The sequence below is a fragment of the Etheostoma spectabile genome, chromosome 7, assembly GCF_008692095.1.
Source record: "Etheostoma spectabile isolate EspeVRDwgs_2016 chromosome 7, UIUC_Espe_1.0, whole genome shotgun sequence".
Classification (NCBI taxonomy): Eukaryota; Metazoa; Chordata; class Actinopteri; order Perciformes; family Percidae; genus Etheostoma; species Etheostoma spectabile.
This window is the reverse complement of record NC_045739.1, coordinates 12,702,471-12,712,119: the sequence shown is the minus strand read 5'-3', so window position 1 is coordinate 12,712,119 and position 9,649 is coordinate 12,702,471. Positions and strand designations below refer to the sequence as shown.

At 40.7% G+C, this 9,649-nt stretch overlaps 1 protein-coding gene across 3 annotated transcripts in view; it reads right to left on the bottom strand.

The window, feature by feature from the left end:
• ube4b (ubiquitination factor E4B, UFD2 homolog (S. cerevisiae)) overlaps positions 1–9,649 on the bottom strand; it is a 23,495-nt gene that overhangs the window by 9,176 nt on the left and 4,670 nt on the right. Inside the window, exons 6-19 of one of the 3 annotated variants that reach the window (XM_032521646.1) lie at positions 9,408–9,630; positions 8,702–9,181; positions 6,651–6,755; positions 5,415–5,556; positions 4,966–5,066; positions 4,676–4,790; positions 4,199–4,282; positions 3,707–3,763; positions 2,841–2,957; positions 2,551–2,649; positions 2,351–2,464; positions 1,813–2,011; positions 1,197–1,335; positions 997–1,096 (exon numbers count right to left, since the gene is read on the bottom strand). In XM_032521646.1, coding sequence (XP_032377537.1) covers positions 997–1,096; positions 1,197–1,335; positions 1,813–2,011; positions 2,351–2,464; positions 2,551–2,649; positions 2,841–2,957; positions 3,707–3,763; positions 4,199–4,282; positions 4,676–4,790; positions 4,966–5,066; positions 5,415–5,556; positions 6,651–6,755; positions 8,702–9,181; positions 9,408–9,630 — 2,075 coding nt within the window. The remainder of the gene's footprint in view (positions 1–996; positions 1,097–1,196; positions 1,336–1,812; positions 2,012–2,350; positions 2,465–2,550; positions 2,650–2,840; positions 2,958–3,706; positions 3,764–4,198; positions 4,283–4,675; positions 4,791–4,965; positions 5,067–5,414; positions 5,557–6,650; positions 6,756–8,701; positions 9,182–9,407; positions 9,631–9,649) is intronic. The other 2 variants (XM_032521647.1, XM_032521648.1) reach the window with 2 other exon arrangements.

Below are 9,649 nucleotides of genomic sequence, written 5' to 3'. Positions count from 1 at the left end.
TATGAACGGGTCCAGCATGGGTCGAACGGCGGATACACACGTCGTGTGTATGAAATGTCTGTATTGTCAATGGGCTGCATTTTTATGAACTATGATATTCTGGCCATGGGTCCCATCTCTGACCCAGGTCCAGCAGCTCCGTCTCACACGTTGTTACTCTACCAAATTAAGTTAGTTGCATTCAATAACTTCTTCTGTGTTCTTCGCCGTGGCGGCCGCGATAGCAGAGTTACCATGGAAACACTGGTACAAACACAGGTTTGCCCCCTCATACTTAACAATATACAGCTGTGTTAATAAAAAAATAAAACTGTAGACAAATGTCAGAAGTGTGGACCGGCGGCCGCTGTGTGGCCGGGCTGCCCGGACAGTAAGAGGAGAGAGAGTAAAGGAGAGATTCAACACAGACACGGCTTTACAGACAAAATGGGTCATGTAACGGAAAATTAAACCATATCGATATAAACAGCATTGCAGCGGATGCGAGGACTATAGCACCGGTGCGTCCTAGAGGAGCTAAAAGCTAACAGACGCTATAGCACCGACTAGCACTGGTCACTGCTGTTGTCTGAAAAACAACAGATGGGACAAAGTGTTGCGTTTACTGGTAAACTGGTAAACCTTGAGACTGACGTATAACCGACTGCTATCTGTCAAGTTTTCCTCACGCTACTTTGTCCTCTGTGGCTGTCTACATCTAGAAACTTAGCTGCGCGGTGGAGGGAACTACTCTGACTGGCTCATGAGCAGACGGCTTTACGGAGCGGGAGATTGGCTATGCAAAAAACCCGGAGCGTTCTATGAAATGACGCTTTAAAAAAAATAATCCATCGATCCCGCAAATTTGATCGTGGGAAGTCTAAATCGTGATCGCGATTAAAATTCGATTAATTGTGCAGCCCTAGTATATACCTTCAAATCAGTGTTCAAGGTTTACTCATTCAATAGTTGAATCAAGGAAAGACAGAGGGTGCATCTACAGGATATTAAACTAACCTTGAGCTGGGTTTTGCATCGCTTGAGCATTTCTCTGTGTCTACTAGCCAGGGGAGAATCTTTCCATTGGCTTTCACTGTTCTTCAGCTCCTCTACAGTCCTGACATGGGAAAATACCACAAAACTCACATTGACTGAGCATGCTATAAATATGTGTGTATGTGTGTGTACGGCATTCTCCCTGAAAATGAATAACCTACCTGTTCAGTTCACGGATGGCTCGCAACCTGCGGATGTAACGTCTGCAGCCAGGCAGGATTGACAAATGGTGGGTGTGCAGTGTCAAGAAGAAACACTCTGTAGGGAACTTGGGTTCTGAGAATTTTGTGGGGTCTTCATCTGTCCATGTGAACAAATAAAGTTAATAATTTCACATATAGAAACACATACTACAATAATTCAGTATCAAAACAGTTAAAATTTAGCTTAACAGCCTAAGAAAAAAAAATTAATTTATGATTAGGTCACATAGGTTGTAATGTATGACATAAATACAGTGCAGCATGTGTAGTTGCCAATACTTTGTACATGACTCCAAATAAAGCATAGACAAAAAGAATACAGAGGCAGTAACACAACAGTGATCTGAGACAAATTGGATGACAATAAAAAATAATTACAGATCTGGAATGTTGATGAATCATTCTGAAAACGTATAATAGGCAAAAGGGCTCCTCCATGTGTAATTAACCGATTTCTCAAAATGACAGTAATCTATAAACGATGGAGTCGACTTGTTCAAATTAGTACCAAAAAAGTAGAAAAAAAAGTCCTTAAAATTAAAAATGTGTGAATTTTTATTAAATGTCAACCTACGCAGTTCGGCCAGCCAGCTCTTCAGCTCCTCCATGGTGGCTTTCAGACGCGTCTCCTCTAGGCTGACAACAAGGCGACACCGTGGATGGAAAATGTAGTAAGGGTCCACGGTCTCCAGCTTGATCTTCATGCTCAACTGTTGCAGCACCCATAAGAAGTTGAGCATGAAGCCATCTGTCGACACCAGCTTGTCATCAGTCTAGGAGAAAAGAGCATGAATTTAGAACAATGGCAATGTTCAAAACCTTCAACCTGAATATATGAACAAATCAGATTTTTTTTTTTTTAATTAAGCCGTTTACAGTTCATTAATGACACAATGGGGGGCATCATTTTCAGTCTATTTTTCATTTATTCAAATTAATAAATACAAATATACTTTAATTTAGAACAAAATACTGACAAATGTACACAAACATTTAAAACTGAATTGTATTTCCACAACAGATTTTTCTCGTGTGTGACAGTTCGGTAACTCAAAGTGACATTTATTTTAATAATTCTGTTGGATGTGGAATAAACTAGTTTTGCAACTTACCTGCATCTGAGCTTTCTTCACATTGTAGTTGACCAGAGATGCCATGTAATTAAGAGCCCATTCACGCGTTTCTCCATTTAGTAGGATGTTGTGGAGAACTTTGAACAGGTCCCCCTGAAAACGATGACAAATGATTTCAACACATTATTCTATGTACGAAAGACAGCTATTGAATAAATGCTTGTGAAGCTGAGACTCACCCTTGCTGACTCCAGGTAGTGCTGCAATGATTGGCTGACGACTCGCGTGTTCTCTATAGTGATGGCTGGGCCAGAGAAATACTTGTCTCCTACTTTTGGCTAAAAAAAACAAAAAAACATTGATTTTATTCATTAAAAGGTTGTCTGTACTTTAAACAACTTGTGAGGCTTTGTTTTTGAAGTATTATTAAATTAGGTCTACTCCCCAGTTTGAGATTACAATGCAAATTGGCTACAATCTAGTGCTACTCGGGGTTTTTTTGATTAGTGAAACTGATGAGACAACTCACATCATCCTCGGCAAACACAGAGAGGCTGAAGAAGGCTCCCATGTAGGACAGTCTCTGGATCTCTCTGCCACAACCAGGGCTCAGAGGTTTGGGACACCACAGTGGCAGTGAAGTTGCCTGTACAGAAGAGCCATGACAGACACATCTTTCATGGGGGGGTAAACAGGTGTTTTGGTGTTGAACATTTAACGCATTTTATTGTGCAGTGGTGCACAGGGAAAGGTCTGTCAATAGCTGTAGAAAACAATGAACTGAAAGTACTGCGTTCCTACCTGCTTACTCAGTTTTAGTTACTAATAAAAAAAAATAAGTAGATATATAGCCTTTATTGTCATTGTACATGGAACCGTAAAATGAAATTTGGAGAGCTGTTCTATTCCAGAAAATTGAATTTCAAAATTTTTTTTTTATTTTATTTTAAAAATGCCTTATTGTCAGAAAAAAACATGCAGTAGTTATGATATTAATATCATAATAACACAAACACACAGTTAACAAGCAATTAAGTGACCTTAATATAAACTCAAAGAACTCTTGATTTGAGGGGTTGCTGTTGCTAAATATAGGCTTTTCCATGCACAGGGACACTTTGTCTTGCCCATCTTCTGGGAAGCATAAAGACAGAGTTGTGAATAAAATAAGCAGAGGACCTTCATCTTTGCGTTCGTCAAATGGCGATGCTGGTACTGGTATGATTATTAAGGACTAAACCACGCCAAACTTGCACATACTTCAGAGATTAAAACTAAAATGTTTGGCGATTTGACTTGAGAAATAAACAGCCTAAATAATCCGAGCCACAAGGACATAATTATGAACACTTATGTGCCATAATGTATCTTTGGCTACTCAAAAGGTATACTTACCAAATTGCACACTGGGTGTGTCTTTCCAAACTTGATCTCACAAAGCTCAGCTAATGCCTGCAAAAACAAAACAAACAATGCTTGACTCAAGTTGGGTTTTTAGGTAAACTGGTTACATTGTATGACTTCAATAAAATAACAATTGTGTGAGATTGAGTATTCAATATATTGTTTACTTGTCACATTTGTAAGAATTATTAAGTTCTGCTTTTCTGATGTATCAAATACTTATGTCATGGAATAAAATGCTAATTAATTATTTAAAAATCATACAATGATTTTCTGGATTTCTGTTTTAGATTCAATCTCTCACAGTTGAAGTGTACCTATGATACAAAATTACAGACCTCTGCATGCTTGTAAGTAGGAAAACCTGCAATATATGTATTAGGGGGTCCCTGATGCGTCTCACTCTAAGCTAAGGGGTCCTTGCCTTAAAAAACATATAAGACCCCTGTACTTCTGGGTCAGACCAGGACAACATCTCCTTACCATAAGGGGGAATTTAAAGTTGTCACTGTCAAATGAACATTCTTTCACCGCAAGAGCCAGCCCATGGAGGATGGGAATGAAGATCTGTAAAATACAAGAAAGCAAACATGTCATGCATCAGTGCCATGCCCACTTTCAGAATTGCATTTCTAGTTCACAGTATGAAGTTGTCTGACGTTGGCCTAATTATTGCAATTTCACTGTGTTCACAATCACTGTGAAGGTGCTTTAGAGTGACCACCCAATAACACTTAAATACATAGAATGTGTAAACTGCTATATCATTGGTTAATTCTTCCCTGTAGAGACAGATTTAATCAAACTAAACATCCGTACAGTGTATTTCAATCTGCCCATAGGAGTGAATATGAGATATGGGGTGTCTTCTTTCCACAGTGTCTTCTGGGGTATGTTTTAGCCAAAGTGACCCGAAAAAAGGATCAGCATGTACCAAAAATGGACGGAAGTGCTTCCCACCTGACTGAAAACCTCTTCCTCCTGGTGGGTAATGCGCACCAGTTCCTGAATAAAGCCATAAGGAAGGTTCCGACACAGCAGATAAGGTACCAGCAAAGACTGATGGAGAGGGCTCCTACACGCAGAAAACATAGAAAGTTTAGCATTGACGTTTGTGGAGTGAAGTTGAAAAGTAGTTGCTATGGGGAATCAGATTAAAACGAAAAGGAACAGAACGTAGCCTACACAAGTATAACGGCAGATAAGAAAACAACCCAAAGATGGTCCCAGTGTGTGGCTGGCTTTCTTACCGCGGCTGGGTCAAGGCGCCTTGCAGGACCAGAGCAACATGGGAAATACACTGAGAGCGAATGTTGCTGAGAAGCTGGCTGACATTTGGTTGGCTACACATCTGAGACAGAAACAGAAATGGATAGGACAAGAGAGAAAACAGTTTGAGGTAAATGTAAAATAGTATGCTGTTGATTTCACAGAGACTCTCTCTGGGCTCTGTTGAATCAAAGTGTTCTTTGTCGAGCAAAACCTTCACTTGTTCCCAGAGCATCTGGCCTACGGTTAGTCTCTGAGATACAGACTGTTCTTCCATCCTAAGGAAGATTTTGCAATTAAAACATGATGAATAAGATGAAAAGAACTATTAGGATTGATTGGGTTCATCTCTGAATATGAAAAGAACACAATACTTTTAGTATGAATCATCTGAATAAATAATTGTAATTTCTTACAGACAGTAACTTACCTTAGGAGCTTTCCTCTCCTCCATGCCAACACTGTCAAAACGCTCAATGAGGTAGTTCAGCATCTCTGTCTCTTTGCATGCTTCAATGGTGAAGCGGTCGCTGGCTGATTCGCAGGACATCCCCACTCCGCATGCACTAAGACTACAGACAAAAACGTAAACAAGAACACAGAGCAGCTCATTAAATAACAGAAAACATCACAACACAGAGAGATATAGCGTTAGCATCAAACATAATCATGTAAGCACGGTTAACAAACTCAAACCCACTCTCGAGGGTCCTGAAAGAAACAGACTATGAAGCATTAGTGACAGCATTGCAGCATCTCAGTATTGGGCTCTTGAAAGAGAAAGAGAGAATATTAAACATTCAAGAGCTGTCTGCTGTAAGTCTTTAAAGCTGATATTAGGATTCAGCTTCCCACGTTTAACTGACAAAGGTGGTGACAAGAGTTGAAATTGCTGTTAGTGGTCAGCTGTAACTGCAAAACTTGTATGCGAGCTACTTCAAAGCATGACAAACTTTAAGAGGTAATTCAATTAATGTAAGCAGAAATATCACATTTGCCTTGTGTTACAATTGTCCATGAAGCTTAACATAAAATCAACACATTATACTGTCAAATAACAATGTACCTTTACCCTCCTGAATAAAGATGCAATGCACACAATGATATTGCCTGATCATTAAATTTTAACATACAGTTCATGTCTACCAAAGGCATAACGGTCTCATGCTGTACCAACATGGTTAAATTATATTTAAGTGATATGTAAGTTTAAATACTGTTTCAGGGTAGAGTATAATTTCTCTTGAATTTACAACATTGTTTTGTACATAAAAATATATTGCATATACTCATCTTCGACTCAATCCAATGCATAGGGACCACTAGGCCAAGAAATGTCTTAAGATGGGACAGGATTTTGAAGGTTAAGGGTTACAGTTACTCTGGCAGACCTGAACCACAAAGAAAGTGGATGTATTCTATGCAGCTCTGTAGAAACCATATTTAATACTTACCACCACATTATATATTAAAAGTTATACTTAAGGGACCTTATGTCTAAATGTCTGATGAAAGATGGTGAAGCCTGCATCCATTTATTTTTCCACCACTCTAACCTGGTGTGTTTGTGTGCTGTTAGTGGTAAGCCTCGTGGGCCCACTGGATCATGCAGCGGACACATAATTGAGCAAGCACACACAAACACACACACCGTGCAGCGGTGTACCTGGACCCAAACTGAACCCGTGCAAAATCCTCCTCCTCCTCAGAATCTTCATCACTGCTGTCCTGAGACATGTCAGAGAGGGCAAAGAACAGGGCCGACAAGGGGCTAACACGACGAGGAGAAGACATGAAGAAAGGTCGGAAGAAAAGAGGATGTTGTGCAAGCATGAGGAGACAGAAGGGAAGTGGAAAAAGTTGAAGACAAATGTAGAATGGTAACAAGTCACAAGAAAAGAGGACAAGGAAGAGAGGAGCACCAAGGAGAGGATGCTGGAGGGTTGCATGCTTGCTTAAAGACTACTTCTTGTGCTGTTTTTTTAAACATTAATTTATACCATTTTATCTGCAGCTTTTATTTTCTGTCTGTCAGTTCAGTAATCAGTTGAGAAAAAAAAAAAAGTTCTTTCACAATCACCCACACAACTGTCTTGAGCAAGCGAATGCAAAAAGGCATAAGCCACATCTTAATTGCTTGAAAATTTCATTGGAAACATTGGACCAATAGAACATGTTTGTTAAATATATCTACTATTCGTTATTTGCAAATGGGTTAGATCTTTCAAAATGATAACATGTTAGCAACAAGCAATACTAAATAAAATTAGAATGCCTGTTAATTGTCTCAACACCCCGTATATTAGCATTTTCGGTTAAATCTCAAGTGATGCAAGTAAAAATATAGGGAGTTTGAAATGTTTTATTGTATAATTTAATAATTCACTCAAACTTAATTCCCATTTGGGCATTTGTAACAGACAACATACTAATATATACACATACATACATAAAATATATTGTTTTGCAATTGCTGCTTTAACTCCATTTTTAATTCAATTAAGATTTGTAAAACATAAAAATGCTAAAATGCGGTTGTTCACTGATGTTTAGACTAGCAGTCTAAATATTAGCCAGTCCCTCTAGGATTTTGCGGACTTTTTTGGAGATTGTAGCAGCCCAAAATGCCTGATGTTGCGGGAGCTTTTTGTAAAAAATTAAAAAAAAATTAAAATAAAACTTGTTTTGGGGAGAATATAACTACTGTAGGCTGAGATTTCATAGTAACCTTACCAAAAAAACTCAGGATGCTGCAAATGTTGGTATAATATGAAAATGGCTGGTGGATTTAAGACATAAAAGAATATATTGAATTAATCAAATTTCAACATGTCTGTCAGTGGCTTGTTGATATTTACATTGTTAGTTAGTTTCCTATCCTGGCCTGGGACACACATTCAAACAGTTTATTGGACTTTAACTTATCATTGCACTTACAATAACAAGGGTAGCTGTCCTCAATTTAGGTCATGCTGTACTACGTCTCATCTCCGGTTTTTCCTGCATCCACTGTGTGTGTTTGTGTGTGTGCGCTTCAGTCGCGGGGGAAACTCAGCAGCCCCGCCAGCTGCAGAAAGCTGACAGGATTGAAACAGCGGCCGCTTCAGCGACAGAGTGAACATTGAATGTATACAGGCTGGCAGGACGGTCTGAGATGTTTTGCATGGTCTTTCCATAAACAGTTTGCTGTACGTTTTGTTGGTAAATGTGAGATGTTCGAGTCACACAGTCTCTGTAAACAAGGAAATGAATATGGCAACGTACGTGTGATGTCAACCCGTTCTCACTCCCGCTTAAATGTATCAGTATGTGACTCGGAGAGCCACATACATAAAGTCTGGCACGTGGGACAGCTTGGATTGGTTTTAATCGCGGGACACTTGGGTTATTGGTCAAATTTGCAAAAAAGTTGCAGTGATTGGTCACAATTGCAAATTGCACCAAAGTCGCAGTGATTAGTTGAATTTTCGTGAATTAGCGCGATCCCGACATTGCAAAATCCTGGAGGGACTGATTAGCCAGTTGAGATCATTATAAATGTGTGCAGATGAGAACTGACTGAATGAAACTTAACAAAAGAAGCAACATACCATAAAAGGGATATGACCAAAGACTCAGCTCAAACCCAACCTCCAATCTTTTGGTTCTCAAAAAGTTACAGTTTTAGTATGCTTGCATGTGCATCACACACAGACATGCAAATAGCAGATGAGATACCTAGATGGTGGGATCCTGGAAGCAAAGGCAGCCAGTCGGGTATTCGATCTGGGAGAAGGGGGCACGATGGGAGGGGGTGTGGAGGAGGGTTGGCTGCGAGCCCTAGGTGAGCTCAAGGAGAGGGACTGGGGGCTGGGTGGTGGCACAGGAACTGGGGTGTTAGGAGGAACAGAGGGTCCTGCAGGGCTAGGAGAGGGTCCAAAGAAGCTAAATCCTCTTTGAACCGGGCTAGATGGGGAAGGAGCCCCCCAGGGAGAGGAGACGGAGTAAGGCCGATAGCGCTGGGAGATGGGCATTGGAGCAGATGGAGGGTTGAGAGTGTGTCTCAGAGTAGCAGTAGTGGGTGGGCTAGGGGGCACAACAAATTGTGGGGTAGAGGATGAGGAAGGTACAGAGGGTGTAGTAGGGGTGGGGAGAGATGGGGAGGTCCTCTTGGCTGCATCCAAAGCCATCGACTGAGGACTACCACATCCATACAGACTGTGGACAACATTGACACGATGATTGGTAAAATTCATCCAACAATGTCTTAAATGCTCAAACCAAAATCAGAAAATATAGGAAAAAAAGAACACATGGCAGCTTCCAATCACATTAAATATCAATGGAGCACACCTTTGAGGAGTGTATGTGACCAATTGAGAGCATTGATATGTCACTAGGAGTTACACTGTCAAAGCTCATTATAGTGAGTCAAGGCACTTGCCTGGACAGAGAGCTGGCTCCAAAGGACCCTGCGCTGGGGCCCATGGGGCTGCCAGCTTGGCTGGAGGGCTGCACCAGTGTCAGACGGTGGTCGGGGGATTTGGCTGCAATTGGCTGAGAGGTGGCGGTCAAGCTGGCGAAGGGGTTGTGGACACGTGACTGGGTGGACATCATTAAGACTTCCATCAGGATCTGGCCAATCAGGTCTTTGAAGTCAGAGTATACTACGGTGGGGGGGGGGGG